This window comes from Lycium barbarum, chromosome 3, assembly GCF_019175385.1.
Source record: "Lycium barbarum isolate Lr01 chromosome 3, ASM1917538v2, whole genome shotgun sequence".
Lineage (NCBI taxonomy): Eukaryota > Viridiplantae > Streptophyta > Magnoliopsida > Solanales > Solanaceae > Lycium > Lycium barbarum.
The window spans coordinates 143,422,877-143,442,565 of record NC_083339.1 but is presented as its reverse complement, the minus strand read 5'-3'; the positions used below and the strand labels follow the sequence as shown (position 1 = coordinate 143,442,565).

General features: G+C 36.8%; 1 protein-coding gene across 2 annotated transcripts; it reads left to right on the top strand.

Moving 5' to 3' along the window:
* The first annotated feature begins 8,502 nt into the window (after window positions 1-8,502).
* LOC132633236 (transcription factor MYB3R-2) lies at window positions 8,503-18,874 on the top strand. 2 transcript variants are annotated; one of them, XM_060349513.1, is made up of 10 exons: window positions 8,877-8,968; window positions 9,215-9,261; window positions 9,356-9,696; window positions 10,822-11,015; window positions 11,922-12,092; window positions 13,058-13,372; window positions 15,016-15,216; window positions 15,303-15,452; window positions 15,622-15,822; window positions 17,323-18,874. In XM_060349513.1, exons 3-10 carry the CDS (start codon window positions 9,526-9,528, stop codon window positions 18,527-18,529), a joined length of 2,610 nt encoding a protein of 869 aa, XP_060205496.1. In that variant the 5' UTR covers window positions 8,877-8,968; window positions 9,215-9,261; window positions 9,356-9,525; the 3' UTR covers window positions 18,530-18,874. The 2 variants fall into 2 exon arrangements, with proteins under 2 accessions (XP_060205495.1, XP_060205496.1); XM_060349512.1 differs by having other exon boundaries at window positions 8,503-8,968; window positions 9,215-9,696.
* Window positions 18,875-19,689: the final 815 nt, after the last annotated feature.

The window sequence follows — 19,689 nt, the reverse complement described above, 5'->3', positions numbered from 1 at the left end:
TACACATTTGGAATTACATAAAAATAAAATAATTCATAACAACATGTATTAGTTTAAAAGAATATTTTAGTCGGAAAAAAAAACCTTTCTGATTCCTTAAATTAGCAATATAAAATGATTAGGAGTTGTTTGACAAGGAATAAGATGCGAGTTATTTGAAATAATATTTGGAGATTATTCCAAATAATAAGTGTTTGGTTTGTCAAATCGGTTCATTATTTTAACTTCAAACTTAAAATATAGAATTTGAAGCTTGAAAAACTCAGTTCACAAGTTTTTGAAAAAAATTTAAATTTTCGGTCACAAAACTTCAACTCTATTTCCATATCTAAACATATATAGTTTTAACTTTCAAATATCTTTTTTCAATTTAACTTCAAATACTCTTTGTTTTCAAATCTCTACCAAATCATGTCCAAAACACATGCTTACTATAACTCGCTTACTCAATTGCATAGTTGAAATAGATTCAGAGACGGAGTTAGGATTCGAAGCTTGTGGGTTCGGAGTTTTAATTCTTTAAAGTTACTGGGTTATTAATTAATATTTTGTACGTATTTGACAAAAAATTTAATACAAATATATGATTCGGATAAAAGCTACTGTATTCGGCCTAATCCACACCCCAAGAGCTAGTGTTATATCCCGTATTTTTGAACGTCGGATTAATTGTAAGCTGAGGTGGGGCCCACACGTCAAGATTTTTTTTATGGGACATGTGACAAATTATATAAATCACATATGTTAAGTTAAACACAACTCAAGAAGGACCCTTGGGCCAAATCAAAGTGGAAGTCCTCGAAACGAATATTTTTAAGAAAACGTTTTCGGATGACCTGACTTTGGGGGGAAAAAACAGTATTATAAGTTTGGAATTTGGAAAAATACCAAGAAATAGAAGTTGTATATAATTGAATTAGCTTTCCAACCATAGGTCGTGGGTTCCCAGGTGACGTCGGTACAAGGAGGTATGGACGTTTTAAGGTCGAAAGGTCAGTGGGCTAGGCCCAACTCGGGCCCAACCGGGTTAGGCCCATTACCCACACCCTTTTAAATGAAATTTCAGGTCTTTCTCCTCATTATTCATACAAATAAGACCAGAAAGTTCTGGAGAGAGAGAGAAAAGAGTATTGGAAAGAAGAAAAATCAATTTTGATCAAAATCCGAGCCCTGAATCCCGAAGCCCATGAAGACAAAAGTGTTGTATGTCGCGTTGTCTTCAATTTGAGGTAAAAATCAACCAAGGAGGAGGGTGATAACGTGGTGGCTGAAATCTTAAGGTATGGATAAGGCTCCTTTTCATTGCTAACAAGTTTATTTAAAGTTTTAACGGATTAGAACGGGAAAAATAGCGATATAAATTCGTCCGTTGGTATTGTGAATTATGGAATGAGATTTGAAGAGAATTTTGGATGAAAATAAATGTAGTTAACTTGTAGAATGTGGAGGATGTTGCTATTGATGTTGTTAGTATTAATTTCGACTTCATTACGGAAATAAAAATTATGAAATAGCTATATGTGAATTGTTATGTTGGTTGGTGAATTTAGAAGGATGCTAGTCCATATTAGCATGAAAGATTTGTTGTTAAGTTGTTATGGGAAGTTTTGTGATTTTATGGTAAATTTATGTATTATGAAAAATGAAATTGTTAAGGCACGAATTATGATTATTGTTAATGAAATTGGAGGATGAAAATGTGTTATGGATATTTATGTCGAAAATTAGAGGTTTCGGATGAATTATGATTTTGGTGGAATTTTTGTATATTTTGTACATATTTTGTAGAATGATATGAAATGCTTCCTAATTGTGTTGGAATGATCTTGATTAGCAAATGAATATGAAAACATTGATATTGGTTTGGAAGTGCGAAGTTAGATTGGAAGTTGTCGCACTATGTAGAAAAGAATACTATTCATGCTAGAATGCGTTTTAATTCGATTGTTGATGTTGTTGGTATTGTTGTTGATATGGTTGTTGACATTTGGAGCCGAGTTAAATCTCAGGGATGCCTTATGTATAGGGGAGATGCTGCCCAAATTTCTGTAGACAAGTATTGGTTAAAATTGGACTCTTAAGCCTTATGATTAATATTTGGTAAATGTGACCAAATGTAGATTTTGGACGAAACGGGATTTGAATTTGGAGAGGCGTAAGGAGCGAATAAGGTATGTAAAACTACCCCTATTCTTCTTTTGGCATGTTCTAGGTGTACTAGGATCGGATTTGAATCTCGGGAAGCGTTCTATTCATCGGAATCCGCGTTCAAAAAATGCCCCTTTATCATTCAACGGAATTGAATCCTTTAAGGATATTTTGGTTGAAAGAATTATGTAAACTTTTACAAATTGTCTAAAAAGTTATGGAATGTCCCTAGGACCTCTATAGGTGATTCCATAGGCATAATATACGTAATTCGAGCCCTTCGCTTCGATTGTCCCGAGGTGGACCACTATTTCTGATTTTACCCTTTTGTATTTATGATTTGTCTTCGAGCGGTTCTAAAGGAAATATTTTAACTACTCTTCTAACTACTAAATAAAAAATTATTTTAAATGCTCCCTTAAGTCTTATAAACTATTTTGGAACATGGAAACGATCGTAGAAAGGTTATTTCTCCGTAATCCATTATGACATCCGAAATACACTCACTATGATTCTGTCCAATTTCATTATTTCGATTTGTCATCCGATAGGTCTTATTGAGTCTCTGGAAATATATGACATTCGTTTGAATTATTTTGATAAGCCCCATAATGTATTTTGAAACATGAAAATGATTACAAAAAGCTTATTTTGACATATGCTATTGGGATATCCGAAATGCATACACTATGATTACTGCTCCGCTTCTGTCATATGGTTTGTCATCTGAATTATGCTACTGAGTCTCCGTAAATGTGCTATATTTTATTTTGCATTAGTTTCTCACTACTCCATTCGTGGAAGCCTCAACGTTTCCTTCACTGAGCCCGGGCCAGGATATGTTGTCAAGCGTATTCCACTGCATTGTTCGCCGTGCCTCGACGTGAGGGGGCAGGTTTACTTGTACATAGGTTGTGGAGTATGCTGTGCCATGTACACACATTCTGATATGACATGATATGATTTGATATGGCCATCTGATATGATATGTTATGATACAGAGTTATTCCCTATTCTGGAGCATGATGTGTTGTGGCGCCAGTGTCGGGGTGGCGACCACGTTCTGTTCACCGTGTCCCTTGACGGGGGCTGGATATGATATGGCATATGTTTCTGCATACGTTCTTTATGTTTTGGAAATATGCATTTGATAATCTGGATATTACACTCATTTTTTGCAAGTTCTGTTTCGACTATGATTTTGTTTCTGTACTTCAGGCTTTACATATTCAGTACATATTCCGTACTGACCCCCTTTCTTCGAGGGCTGCGTTTCATGCCACGCAGGTACAGATGATCGATTTGCTAATCCGCCCGCTTAGGATTCTATTCTGCTATCTTGGAGTGCTCCTTTGTCCGGAGCCTATATTTTGGGTACAGACTCTTCTGTTGCACATATGTATGTTATTCAAGGGTATGACGGGGCCCTGTCCCGTCTTATGATTTGCTTGTTGTTCGTAGAGGTCTGTAAACATACATGTGGGTTGTGTATATATTTTGGGTCGCTATGTTTTAGGATAGCCTTATCGGCTTCCACGCGCTATATCTGTTTTACTACAATAGTTAGTAACGTCATTCGACTTCTGTATCTGTATATTCTGCTTATTTACTGGTTTGGGTTATTGGGTACGTACGGGTGTCCAGCACGGACACTAGTCGCGGCCTACGAGGTTGGGTCGTGACAGCTAGCTCCACCCCTGAGTGGATTCATAAGAGCATCAAGATTCACACATTATCATCGAGGATTGTGATGAGATGGATATGATCCCTGTCTTTAACCAGAGGTCACCGATTCGAGTTTTAGAATAAATGAAAAAAATTATGGTGAAAAACATTTCTCACTTTAATGACTTGACAGTGACACAATGTAAATTCATTCTAGTCTTCTTTATTAATGTAGTAAGGGGTCGTTTGGTAGAAGGTATAAGCTGGGATATCCCAACACTAATTTTTATACCATGTTTAGTAGAAGGTATAAATTTATACCTTGTACCAAACATGGTATAAAAATTAGTGCTGGGATATTCCAGCTTATACCTTCTTATCTCACTTATACTGAGATTATTTTATACCATCTTTTAGATGATATAAAATAATCTCAATAGATGGAATAAATTAATCCTAAAATTATAATTTTGGGATAATTTTAACTATCTACCAAACGACCCCTTGTGAAGTGTATACTCCTAATAAATAAGGATAAGATCGTGCTGGTCCAAAAGCAAGATTTTGCAAATCGGATGAACCCAAAGACTTCTGTATATTAGTCAAAAAAAGAAAAAAAAAAAGAGGCCCACACAATAATTGTCCTTTGACTAAGAGCCACTTTGTGATGTCTCCCTTATTTACTTTCCGGCAATTTCTGCTGCATACGTAACCCCAACTCCCATCACCCGTATATGCAAGTATATGCAACATATATGCGAGATGAATCCCAATTAGAATGACATGTACGACATACAAGAATTAAATGACCGCATAGGTAACACCAAAGCCATTCATTTTAAGCCCATGGAAACACTGAAACCATTTATTTAAGCCGAGCAAGTCAACTTCAAAGTCAATTGCGCGAAGAGTCCGTTATGACCTATGGCTGCCTGCCTGGTAGGGATGGCTCCTCCGTTATTATCTATGATGCTCAGACAAAGTCCAATAACTTTTTTAGTCACAAAAAAATAGTTTAATGATGTTCAAAACCTTGAAAAGATTACGCGAATTTTTATTACAAAAAATAATTTGATATCTTTAATATACTAAACAAAAGTTGAATAATTCGTGAAATTACCTCTAACGTATAACAGAGTGACAGACTCCAACTCAACAACATTAGTTCAAATCATCAATGTGACAAGGATTGCAAATATGTTCCAATATTTCTAAACACAAACCGTGACGTACTTGTCTGGTTGAATTTATGTAAATTTTGGCATGGCCTTCAACATAGGGCTGGACAAAAATCGAAAAATCGAACCGAAATTTCAACAAACCGAACCGAACCGAACTAGTTTGGTTCGGTGTTTAGTGTTCACCGTCAAAAAACCGAAACCGAAATAGCCGAATCGAAGTTTGATAAAATCGAACCGAAAAACCGAACGTGTACCGAAATTTAATACATTACCAAAAAAAAAAAAAAAAATCCAGACCCATTAAGTTTAAAGCATAAAAAACTCAATTGTAATAAGTCCTCTTTTGCATTTGTATCCCTAATTTTCCACTTCAATTGAGAAAATCAAATATCCTTAGCAAAGAAAGGTAACCAGGATGTGTCTTTAGGATTAATGCATGTCTTTTATGTGTTTTCTTAATTATTCTTACGGTATGTATATAACACCTAGTAATCCTATATCATGATTATAGTTTTCTGTTCTTGTGTATTCTGTTTGTTTGATTTTGATTTCAATTTATCAGTTTTATGTTTTATTGCTTTTGAGAATATGAATTAGTGTCAATGGAATCGCTTCTAATATTATATAAAAAAAAACGAATTGAAAAAACCGAAACCGAACCGAACTTTAAAAAACCGAAACCGAAAGAACCGAACCGAAATAGTTTGGTTCGGTGTTCGGTGTCCACCTTCAAAAAACCGAACCAGAAATAGCCAAACCGAAATTTGATAAAACCGAACGAAAAACCGAACGCCCACCTCAATATAGAAATGTAAATACTATGGTTGCATCATCAATTAGGAGCTGTTATGCATTCCGTATGGTGACGACTATAAATTTGTTAGTATTTAATGTTAATTGTTGATGTAAATTTTGGCATGGTCTTCACTGCAGAAATGTAAATGTTACGGTTGCATCATCAATTAGAAGCTGCTAGGCATTCCGTATGGTGACGACCATAAATTTGTTAGAATTTAATGTTAATTGTTAAGGGAGTGTGCTGTTATTTTTAATATGTTATAGATAATTATTATCTCATGAGTTAGTTTTTGAGATTAAGTTAGATTCAAAATTTATTTTCTTTTAATATGATATCAAACTATTAGAGTTATATCCTCCTACATTAGTTGAAGCAATATATCCTCATTTTGAACAATTCTCATATCACGTGTTAGCTTTTATGGTTGAGTGAGATCAAAATTCATTTTCGTGATAATTTTTAAAATGTAAGACTGATACTCAAAATGTCTCAACCTCCAATTTATCAAACATGTAGAAATTCTAAATCCTATCCCCCATATGGAAAAAATGAAAAGTAATATACTACTATACAATGTAATTTTGCCCGTCAGACTGTTTGCACAATGTCATTTAAGACATAATTATTTTTAATTTCATTTTTCTATCCGCAATCAGTATTGGTAAACCTGAGATAAAAGACCCATCTTTCGCTCCTTCTCATCGTTCTCTCTCTCTCTCTTTTTCTTCTTCTTCTTCTTCCACTTGGTGCTGATTAACATAGATTTCATGGCACTGGTTGTTGTGCAGCATACCAACACATCTAATTGTCTAGCTAAAAAAATATTTATTAGAAAAATTAGTTGGATTTATTTGAATGGGGTCTTTAGCAATGAAATTAATTCAATTATTTGTACCAAAAATGATTTAAGGTTTGAAGCAACAAATAATAATTAAGAAGGTAGGTGAGATAATTTATAATCATAATCAAAGAATTGAATAGTAAAAGAGAAAAGAATTCTTATTGAATCTCCTAAAACGATAATGTAAATTGTTTGTAATGATGGACTAATTAATGCTTGTATAATCGAATGTTTGTAGTGAACAATAGAGAGCAGTGTTATATTCAAGCGAGAAATTTGATGAGGTACAATTATGGGATAATGGAGTAGACATAGGTTTGACCTAACTAACAAACTTGCCTAACCTTGCGCACCTATAAGTTGTTATTGGTGTGGAGGTTATGGACTTTTGAATGATAGATTATGATCCCTTTGTTTTCAAGGGTCGTTGCTATCTATAATATGTTGTTGCTTGAATGCCTTGAATTGTGTTCGGGATGACTCTCCCGTCTGTTATGTGCTGCGCATACTCGTAACGAAGTTCAGACAACTATATTGGGAAATTGTTCGTACAATAACCTAATTAGTCAAACTTAATTCTTGAACCCATTGTCTGTAAGTCAAGAATCCCTTTTTCACCAATACAATAATATTCTTTTCGCTTCCAACGTTTTAGTTATCACATTGTAAATTCTTGTAAATATCTATTAATTTGAAGTTTTCCTGCACAAGCAATATGCTAATTTCAAACATTTTATCTGAAGTCAGTCCTAACTTCAGACACAAAGCTTTTTCATCTCTGAAGTGCTAAACTTATAAATATTTATGAACCTTGGCTATGGCTTAAATAGCATCCTCGAATCGACCATATGCGCATTTGCCCCTAAAATCATTAGGTAAACTTACATAAATAACTATCTTATTGTCCCTTCTTACCATTCGTAGCTATCTTTTGTGTATTCGCGTGTATTTGACAGTATATTTTCGTTGTATTTGAGTGTACACTTTCGCTATATATGTAAGAAAAATAATGTCGTTGGCTGTGTTCGAACCTGGGCGACCCAATAACCACTCCAGCCACATAAGCTTGATGTATTTTTGTGTAACTACGAATGGTAATTTACAAAATTACTGTAGTTACTAAATATAAATAAATTAAAAAGATAGTTATTATCAATAATTATCTCTTAGAAATACCAATACCAACGCTAAGTAATTATTTCAAATCATTAACTACGAGTCTACGACCCAACTAACAGACTGCTTAAGTTGCTCGAAGCCCACTTCATATAAGATTACTGAGCTGAGGTTTCAAGATTGTAGGCCCACCCTCACGCCCAGTTCATTCGAATAGCTCCTATTTAAAGCCTTTTTACTGGCTCTCTGTTATTGAGCCCAAATTTTCACACTTACGGAGTCTTCAATTTTCCAAGCATTAATTGTTATCGCTCGCTGTTATTCATTCAACTGAACACTCTATTTTTACTCTTGTTTAAGTTTTAAAGCCCCAGCAACACATTCCAAAAACCTTGGATTAACTGAATCCTTAATTCCCAATGATCCTCAACATTGAAACTTTAGCAGAATGTTACATGCACTTCAGTCATATATGACTCAGGCGAAAATGTTTGATGTTTTACATTCACAAGGCCACACATGTTTGAAGTTATCAAACTGAGATGCGACTGTATGAAGGTGTGCCAGAAGCGAATAAACTTGCAAAAATGTTCAAACAACGGATAAAAGTTAAACGGTGACTCCAAAACCGGATATTTGTGCACTTCGGCCCAAAAATTAAATAGCAGCCCATTTGAAGGGAAACCGTACAATTTCCTCCCTATTTATGGGCTCTCTATTATTGAGCCCAAATCTTGCCAGAGTCTCTTCAACGTTCCAAAACATTAGTTGTTACCGCCATCAAACATTCATTCAATTCAACTGTAACATTCAATTTAAAAGCCCTAACATCACATTCCAAGAACCTCGGATTACCTAAATCCCCAAATTCCCCAATGCTCTCCAACTCCGATGATGAAGATATCTCCGGTAACGATTCCGATGACGGCTTCCAAGACGACATGGAAGCTATAAAAAAAGCTTGCCTTCTCGCCGGCAAGGATATCGCCGATGGACACGTGGACGGTGTGGATGATGTAACGCCATCTGGTACGGATGATGATGATGACGATGATATTGAGTTGGTTCGTAGTATACAAGAGCGATTTGCGCTATCAACGGAGCTTCGAGAGCCGTTAACATTGAAACCGTTGTGTTCTTTTCCTTCAGCTGGCGATGATGACGATGATTTTGAAATCCTACGTGTTATTCAGCGTCGCTTTGAGGCTTATGATGATGGTATACTATTTCCTTTTTGATTTTGATTATCTGCTTATTCGTTTGTGTAGAATTTTGGCTATACTCATTGCTGAACCGAAAATAGGGTTTAAATCGTTCATTCTATTGATTTTGGTCATGATTAGTTTCTACATTACGGGAAACAGTTGTTTATTCGTTTGTTTGGGTATCAAGGATGTTTTATCTTTTTATGTATATCTTATTTGCGACTAAGTGTTTTTTTGGTTACTATTATAATTTATACAGATACTGAGAAGGGAAGAAAGGCGAGTTGTTTAGATAAATTTGAGCAGGTGGGTGTCACTAACATAACCTCGGAAAAGGAAACTTCCAATGATTTTTTTGTTGAGAGAACTAATGCTGAGGAAGGGTTTCCCGCTTGTGTAGATGAAACCATACAGATTCCTGAAGGATGCACTAATGACATTGAGTGGCATGATTCTAGTGCTGAAACCACAGCTGTGTCAGTTAATTCTGTTTGCTTCCCGAAATCAGCACAGGCATTTGTTGATGCCATAAAGAAGAATAGGTCTTGTCAGAAAATTATTCGGAGTAAGATGGTGCAAGTTGAAGCAAGATTGGAAGAGTTGAAAAAATTAACGGAGCGGGTCAAGATCCTTAAGGGCTTTCAGCTCGCTTCCAAAAAGAGAATGGGGCGGGCCTTGTCACAAAAAAGAGATGCTCGTGTCCAGTTAATTTCTTTGCCAAAGCAAAGGCCCAGTGCAAAGGTCAGCGTTGCAAATTGCCAATTAACTGCAAGCTTTATTATTTATTACTTTGTTGAATTCCATCTCATATTGCTTCCTGAATGGAATAATTTAGGATAAGGAACACATGAGCACTTGAGATGCAGGATTCATTTTGCCTGTCTTTCATCTCATTTCATTTTTTCCTTACCTTGCTCATTCTTTGGGGCCAGACCGCCAGATAAAAATAAAACTGTATGCGGTTCTGAATTTGTTGCCAAAAGATTACGTTTGCTTGGGAGAACTTGAATATAAAATAACAGAAGAAGTAGTGTTTGTATTCTCGAAACCTGTAAGTTTTTGTGTAGTGTATGTTTAGTGTACAACTATGAGAATTTTCTTTTCCAATATAAAAGAGTTTGTGTGCCAACTGGAGATTTTGTTGCATAAATGGATAAGAAGTATCAACTTTAATACCATGGCATGTAAAACTGGGACGTTGATATGTTCAGGATATTTCAACATTTGTTAACCTTATTGTTTCAAGTTCTAGGTAATTTATGTCGCTGATGGCATCTTCACGTCGTCAGAGAAAGTGCCAATGGTTTTTTCTTGCAATGTCTTCAAGAAAAAAAAATGGAAATTTAAATGCACTGTGATTTACTTCTTAAGCTAACCTTGTCTCTTGTCTACCCACTTTTTTGTTTTTGAGGGGGGGTGGTGCGTTTACAATTGCAATGTTGTTTGTTTTGCGTAGAGTCTGTTTCCATGTCTCTAACTGATGACTATTGACACAGTAGAGCATCATTTTCATTTTGCCGAGGCTCTCTCCAACTTCCCCTTCACTGATCCTGAACATATCTCAAAATGGTGGTAGCCTGATGAAAAATCAGAAGAAAGGGACATTTAGCCTCTTCAGCCCTAAATTGAACATGCATATTTGAATAGACTTTGTCCAAATTCTCTTTGCTATTGACATGGTGCCAAATATTTCATCAATGGACATGTGTAGCTTTGCTGTAGATGTTATTATATGGGACACAAGTTGTAGTTATAGGGAAAAGCAAGGCATACATTTGTTGATGCAAGTTGTACCTATGAAAAAAAAAAAAAAGGAATACTGCTTTATATAACCTTCTGGTCCTAAGTTCATTTTCACATCTCCAGGGAAAAAAGTTATCTGGAATACATTATGGACCTGCTGAGAATTCTCATGTTGCTAGCTTTAGGGAGGCATTGACACATTTTGCTGTCTCATTGAGTCGTAAGGAGTGGTCCAAGGAAGATAGAGAGAATCTTGCGAAAGGAGTTAAACAACAATTTCAAGAGATGTTGCTTCAACGCTCGGTCAATCAACTAAGGTACATATCTCCTTGTAGTTGCTATGTTATTGACACAACACTTCTTTCTGATAACATTCCTTCTCATACAACACTTGTATACACATATCTATGTTCTCTAACAGGGACGAAACAAGCAACAACACAGGTGTTCTAACACTGGTCAACTTTCATATAAACCTTGTGCAAATGATGTTCTAATAAATTAGTGTGAAGGTGATGGTATAATGGAAGTGTCTATTTGTAGGATTAGACTTTCACTCCCTTCTTCTCAGCCTTAAGAGTGTTGTTCTGCAACTTTGAGCCCTTCATCTCCATCTCTGTGTGTGTGTGTGCGCGCGCGTGCTGTTTTCTGATTGTGCTACCAACTGAGCTTCCTGTACGGATATCAAATATACTTATGGTGATTGGGAATTCTCATTCTTAGTGAAATAAAAATGGTATTCAGTTTGGTTTGAAGAATATTCATTGACGGGGAGGCCCTAATTCCTTCTCAGTTATGTCTTCCACTTCTCCCCCACCTTAATTCTATACCTTTAGATGTAGTTTCTCTCAGTTTATTGCCTTCGGTTTCATCTTCTTGCTTTTATTTAATTGGATCTGAAGTTGAAGTTTGGATGTCGGAACGTGAAGGGATTTGGCTATGACTGGTTTTATCAACTTGTGCTATCCAAAATATTGAAGTACTCTTAGTAATATCTTGTAACCAGAACTTCTCGGGAGAAATGAACAATACCCTAACAAGTGGAAAAACTTCTAAAAAGAAACTTGAGATTCGGAATATGATGAGTCAAATGGTTGCTGTGATGAGACAAACATGATAAGCTTAACTGAATGATTTCATTTACCTTGTGTTTGGAAAATGCTCCATGTTTGCTACCAATTAGCTCTTTTGGGATGATTTGGTCTTATCAACCTCTTTTGCAGTGATGAGAATGGATGTTCTAGAGAATCTGGTGATCTTGATGGCCTTATTGCCTCAATTAGAGAACTCGTGATTACCCCTGAGACCATGAGGATATTTCTACCCAGGGTCAATTGGGATCAAGTAGCTTCCATGTATCTTCCTGGTCGTTCTGGCGCTGAATGTCAATCAAGGTAGATTTAAAATGCCTTTTCCCCTTACAAAATAATGACATACCTTCTTTCCATAGTATAAATGGCGCTTCATACTTGAATTAGGTTATTGTTTCTGGGTTTTTGTCCATTTCTATGCACGCATGTATATGAAAAATTATCAAAATTTTGATTTTTGCTGTGCCTATTGATTATAATATGACTACTGGAAATCATGTCCTTTCGGCCCATAATAAGTTATGGAGAACATTTGCTGGATCATGACTAGCCAAGCTGTCAGCATTGCATGCCTAATGGCTTATCCTCCAAATCCAGGTTTAATAGAGCCTAAAAGTGGTAGGATCAAGGATTGTATTGGATCACTAGTAAGATAGTGCTAGGCTAGCTAGTTTTATGAGAATAAGAAGTTTGCTAAACGTTTAGGGATATGCCACAAGTTTTTATGAAGATATAAATAAACATGAATGGACATGTACTGTTTAATTTAACATTATTATTGTACTCCTAATGATCTTGAAATTTAATATTACAGTCAGATATTTACCGCCCTAAAACAATCCTATGTAGTCTCCTGATCCAGAAACAGTAAGATATTTGGTTTATTTATTACCTTTTGGAAATCTAATGATTGCATATAATGCATATGCATATCATCTTTGATATGCCATGAATCTTATTGGCAATATAAATGAACACAAAAAACCATATATACCTAAATGTAACATTAGTACTGCACTTCTACAAATCCCATAATACAGTCAGATCTTAAGTACCTTAAATGATCCTGTGTGGTCTCCCCATTCCAGAGACAAAGTTTTGGCTGCTGCAAGTTCTAAGATTGAGGCTTTTAATGGGGATACCAAATTACTTTCTCAGTGGTGCTTCTTTATCATTAGTTTTGTGTTAAAGAGGCTTTGAATTTGATTTTCCTTTTTATCATTAATTGAGAGTAATGGTCATGTACCCTTTCTCTTAACTCCCTTCAGGTGGTTGAACTGGGAAGACCCCTTAATTAAACATGAGGAATGGGATCCATTAGAGGAAAAAAACCTATTGCATGCTATCCAGCAGAATGGAATGAGTAACTGGATTGATATCTCTACATCAGTAGGAGTATGTAGGACTCCATTTCAGTGCTTATCACATTATCAGAGGAGTTTGAATGCTTCAATCATTAGGCGGGAATGGACAGAGGAGGAAGATATTAGACTCTCTGCTGCTGTGGAGACTTTTGGTGAGAGTAACTGGCAGATTGTTGCTTCTGTCATTGAAGGCCGCACAGGTACTCAGTGCTCCAATAGGTCAGTCATCTCCTCATATCATTTTTTTTTCCAAGGTACTTTAATGCTTCTCGTAATGTATTAAAGAATCACATTGATTACTTCTGTGGTCTTAAGTGATAATTTCTTCAAAACTCGGTATTCAGCACTACTTTTGTTAGAACTTTGAAGTTAGTGTTTGTGATTGGCCATCTTTTGTGTGGGTCCAGTATCTAGATTCTAGAGTAGGATCTATAGATTTTTTGCTTCTCTTTGGCCTTTGCAAGTGAGCTATATCAAGTTAAACTTGCACTGTTTTGCCTTCTGCTATTTTACCAATGATCAATAGTAACTCCTTCTGGACCATATAACTAAATTTGCCTTCCGCTATTTCATCAATGATTTTCAACAATTCCTTCGGAGACTATGAGCCTGTTAGGTGCTTTTAAGCCAAAATAGCTTTTAAGCACTTAGGCCTCATTTGTTTGCACTTAATGGAGGTCTGAATCTTAATGGTTCAGACTTCAGACCGTAAGCCATAAGTGCATTTGTTTACATTAAGATCTAATCACTTATTTGGTCTGAATAGATCTTAATCATTAAGATCTTAAACAAAGTCTGAATATCATTAAGAGGTATTTTGTATGGATAATTTTAACCCCAGCTCCACCCCACACCACTCCCACCACCCACCCAACCCTCCACTTCCCCACGCCCACTACCCTCCCCCCCACTCACCACCCACCACCAACACCATCCCAACCCCACATACCCACCCCCACCTAACCCCCAACCACCCACCTACCTTACCCTCAACCACTAACCCCCACCCTAACCCCAGACCTGCCACAACACCACCACTCACCCCACCCTAAACCCAGATCTGCCACACCACCACCACCACTCAAAACACCCCCCCTCCCCACACAACCCTCCCACCCCCACCAACCACCCCCACCACCGCGCACTTACCCCAACTACAACGACTACAAAGCATCTCCACCATTACTAGCGAACATAAATGTTTCATTTTTTTGTCAAATAATATTTTTATTTTATTAAACTTGTATTTATTTTCTAATATTTTCTTTTTTTTAAGAATTTAAATTGTATATTTATTATGTTTAAAAAATTATGTTATGAACATTTATATCTTGAAAAACAAATAGTCTTAATAATTCAGTGTTCAGATCTAGAGACAACATCTTAATTATTCAGATTTGCATTCAGATTCAGACGTCTTAATCTTAATGAAAACAAATGAGGCCTTAGTAGTGCTTGGGTACAGATAAAAAAGTGCTTTTAAGCACTTATTTTTAAGCCAAAATAGCAAATATAAGCCAAAAGTCATCAGTTAGGATTCCAACTATGGTTTATGCTTATAAGCCATAAGTTATAATCCCATCCAAACCGGTTCTATGTAGTGTAGCTACTTTTATGTAAGGTTTTATTGGACGGGACTAAAGTTTGTTATATTTATACTTATGTTGTACTGTATCTCATCCAAAGGATCTGGAGAGGAGGAAACACATAGTTAAATCTGAGGCTTCTGAATCCCAAATGCTATTGATGTTTGAGTTTGCTTTTCACATTTGTCTTCTATTCAAAGTTTTTCTAAGCTATTTGCGGTTACTTCTCCCTGATGTCTCTCTGAATTAAGCTGTTAGTCTATTTGAAATCCCCAGGTGGATTAAAACTCTTCATCCAGCAAGGAAAAGGTGCGGGAAATGGAGTGCTGATGAAGACAAGCGATTGAAAGTTGCTGTGATGCTTTTTCATCCTAAATCTTGGAAGAATTTAGGTCAATCTGTGCCTTGGCGAACTCCTATTTGGAAGAAGGTAGCTCCATATGTACCTGGGCGGACTCATGTACAATGCAGAGAAAGGTGTTTATTATCTTTCTGACTTGGGACGATTAGGGTGGAGAAAGTTGTTATCATTCTTATCGTGTTTTTTGTTGCTGTTGATTCAGATGGTTCAATAGCTTAGATCCTTCTTTGAAATTGGATCCGTGGACAAAAGAGGAGGATTTGAAGTTAAAATCAGCCATAGATGAACATGGATATTCCTGGTCCAAGGTAGCTGCATGTGTTCATCCACGTACTGATAACCAGTGTCGGAGGTATGGATGTGTTGTACTTTGTTTGGGCAAGCTAGCTTTTGTGTTTTTTGTTTTTTTGCCCTGTAGGGCGTGTGAGGTCAATATTGATTCTCATTAATTGTGCATGATATTAGAATATGTGCTAGGTGTTACCCAGATTTGTTTCTTATTCAATTGTGCTAAAGTACAGGAGATGGAAGGCGCTATTTCCAAATGAAGTTCCTATGCTGCAAGAAGCTAAAAAGATACGAAGAGAAGCTTTTATTTCCAACTTCGTTGACAGAGAGGAGGAAAGGCCTTCCATTAGACCCAATGACATAGTTCCGACACATAAACTCAATTATAGAGCTGGATTTGAGACTACTTCTGCGAATAAAAAGAAGAAGCTACGGTATGCATTCAATAACCGTGCTCCATATATTTTGGCTACACGTGTTGTGATTATTTATTCACTGTTAACCTTTATTGAAAGAGGAGAAATTGCGAACTATGTTCCTTTGGATGAATTTTCTTCTGGAAGTGGCTGGCTGGCTGATGCCTTATTTTGTCTTTTTACTTTGATAGCTCCCATATCAATTAATCAAGCAACTATATCTCAATCCGAAAGTAGTTTGTGCGTGCTATAGCTGTTGCTCCCCCATCTGCCCAAAAAAAGTATTTTTTTTCTTGGGGGCAGCGGAAAGCAGGGGGATTTTAGGTAATGAAAAGTTCTATTTTAGATGGCCGTTTGGGACAGATTATTTTATATGACAATAGATGTTATTGCAACTTATTTGGTGTACCCATTTGTCCTTTTTAAATCTGCTAAAATGCTGATAATCTTGCTTATCAAATTATATATTACTCCCTCTAGTCCACAATAAGTGATTTTTAAGATTTTGGCACACCCATTAAGAAAACCACTTAGTAATATTAAGTAGTAAGAGGGTTATTTGACTAAATTACCCTAATCTACTCTTAGAAAAAGTAAAGAAATTTTTAGAGGCTTTTTAGAAATTTGTTCATATAATTTATTAAACAACAATACATTTGGAAGAAACAAAAAGTGTATCCATTGTTTTTTGGGAATCGCTTGTTGTGGACCGCAGGGAGTAATTCTTGAATGAACCGTATTAGAGAATCCACTTGTCCAAGGACAGGTTCTTACTTAAAAAGTTTTTTTTTTTTAAAAAGGTGTCTTAGTTTCACTCCCCTGAACTGGCTGCTACCACACAATTTTCCCTTGGTTGGTGGGTCGCTAATTAATGTTTTTAAAAGAGGGATGGATGTCGACCTTGCTTTGGGTCATCAGGCGAGTAATAGCGCTACTTCTAAAACGATTGTTAATGTCCTGAGCCACTCCACCCATAGCGTTAGGGTTTTGGTTGGATGCACTGATTCTTTCACATAATATCAAAGCCAAACTTTGGTGTGTCTGTTTGCGCAGTCGCATTCCTCACGTTTTATTGCTCTCGTTGTCTTTCTCTCAGTTTAGTCCATGGAGCTGCTCTGGACTTCTCTCAATGCAGCCCATTAAGCCACAAACTCTGCTCCAAACCCACTTTGTTGCATGTTGATGCTACTCTCCTCTCCGCTTCTGGCCCAATCTTCAGCCTGTTGAGCCTAATATCTACCCCTTCATTAGGTTCACTCCCCAAGAACCGGTTTACATGTGTGGGAAGGTGTTAGAGAATAATCATTGTCCCTCCTTGGTTACGTAAGGTTTTCATGGGGTCCTGGATCGCTCCACTCAGAGTTAAGGTTTTAGGTTAGATGCTCAGGTTCTTTCACAAACTGCTACTATTGCTCAGTAGTGAGAGTTTTGTCTGGTCATGAGTACACAACTTTGGATGGAACAGATGTGTTTTCAGCCGCTTGGTTGTTTACTGATTGTTTTAGTTTCTCTTTCTAGGCCCAGAGCAGCAAGGGATGGTACAGCACCTAGGTCTGATGCAAGATGTGAAATGGAGAGGCGACAATCAGAGGGGAGTGAAGTCCCAGAGTCTTCTGATCTTCTAAACTGCAGTTCGTTATCTTCTAGAGACCAGGAGATTGGGAGGATTTCGGATGATGAAGAGGCATTTGAACAAGGTTGTCATAATGCCAGAAAGAAGAAAAGACCGTCTACTTCCAGTAAGGCAAAATCTTTTACACCAAATGACAAGGTTCAGGAGGCTTCTGCTTCCAGGAAGGTTGAGTCTACTATTGCAGATGGCAATATCCGCAAGAGGAGGAGGAGAACCAGTTCGGTAGTGAAGAAAAAGAGTAGAACTACTGCCTCTCAAGAAAATTCTGCAAAATCTTTTACACCAAATGATAAGGTTCCGGAGGTTTCTCCTTCCAGTAAGGTTGATTCTGCTATTGCAGATGGCAATATCCGCAAGAGGAGGAGGAGAACCAGTTCGGTAGTGAAGAAAAAGAGTAGAACTACTCCCTCTCAAGAAAATTCATCATCTTTACCAAATCAGTCTTCGTCAATGACGGTTGTTGAAGAGACTGAGTTACTTGTTCACATCCGCAGGAAGGTCAAGAATACTATGGATAAACGTCATTCCACAAGTGAATATAATGATCCCTGTATTATCCCTCAAGGTCCTCCATTGGCTCGTTCACACTTGGATAAAGAGACAGCTGACCTCGATGTTGGTGAGAACCATGTTGGGGAAAATGCTTCTGCAACAGGGTTGTGCACTGATGAAAATGCAAGACAGTTGGAAGCTTCTGCAATACCTCGCACACTGGAAGGTGAGAATACTGGAGCTTCTGGCTGTCACAAGCTTAATAAGTGCAATGAATTGAAGAATAATGTCAGGTCTTGCATAGATAAACTGCCGGACACAGCAGATGACTGCATGATCCTTGCTTCTTTTATCCGTAAATCGCATGCAAAGAGATGTTCATTGTCTTCTACTAAGGTTGCCAAGGTGCATCCGGACAAAGGTCAAAATAAGGCTATGACAGAAGATGAATCTAGCAGATCTTGTATATCTGGTGGTCATGATGGGGTGGAGAAGACGACCCAAGAATGCACCAGTTCCAATCAGATATCGGGGGCTGAAGTAGGGGATGACATGCCTCTGTCTCTTTTTATGGGCAGACTGAAAAGGCGGCGACGTTGAGTTTATAAATATTGGCTCCCCTTCATGAGCACAAGATAGAAAAAGGAGGTAGTCCGAAGGCTGCTTATTGTCCTCCAAGGCAAGCTCAACGGCGTGACCCACTGACGCTATCTTCATCTTGGCTGGTTTTGGATACATATATCTACACTGCAGACAAACATTCAGGCTGTTCGATGGAAACTAATGAGATTGACTTGTATAGGCGGTTGGGAAATTTTTCTCGATTACTTCCTGCTTGACCGCATGAGTGTTAAATTGCTCAAATGTTTTTTCTTTGCTTTTTTCAAATTCAAAAGCCATTCTTTCTAATACTAATGGAGAGCTCCGAAGATGTGGTTTGGGGTACTGAATGGGCACTTCTGTCCCGTGTCCATTTTGTTGTACAATTTTGATCCTCCTTGCACTGTGATGATTTTTTTTGTATAATACATAGACTAGCATTTGTCCGCTAAGCTGTAATCAGATAGCAAAGTCACCTCTCTCAACATATCAAACTTTAGTTGTGATCTATAGCATGGCAGTATTAATTATAATTAAGCATGACTTATGTATCTTTTTGCTATGATCTTAATGGGTATCCGTGGTTTGGTTGCACTATTTTGAGTACTAATTTTAGTTGGTCATATGTTCGTTAAATTATTGTTTAACAATATATGAAGTTTCAACTTTTGGGTCGTGGATGCTATGTTTTTTTTTTTTTTTTTTTTTCTGGTAAAAGTATTCTCTAGCTACATGAATTTCAAAAGAAAAAAGGAATTTTTACTCATTGTAGTTTTTTTTAAGACCTAATTATTAATATTAACTATCCTTTTATTTAATTATATTTAGTAGTTAATTAAGTTTTTTAAATTACAGTTGGTAGTTATATAAAAAATGCATACCCAAATACATATATCTTTTTCTATTTCAACTCATTATCCATTTCAGATTTTTCTTTTCTCAAAACTCTAAAAAAAATTCTCTCACCCCTTCTCTTTTTTTTTTTTTTAATTGTTTTTATTACATAGGGGGTAGGAGAAGGGGATTACAATGTGGGGATTCGAATCCTCACCAATAAGGTGAGAGTTCAGGTAGTTAACCAACTGAGCTACTAGATCCCTACAATATTACTAGATTCGAACTTTCTCTCATCTGCGCCGCCATAACCACCACTACTATCT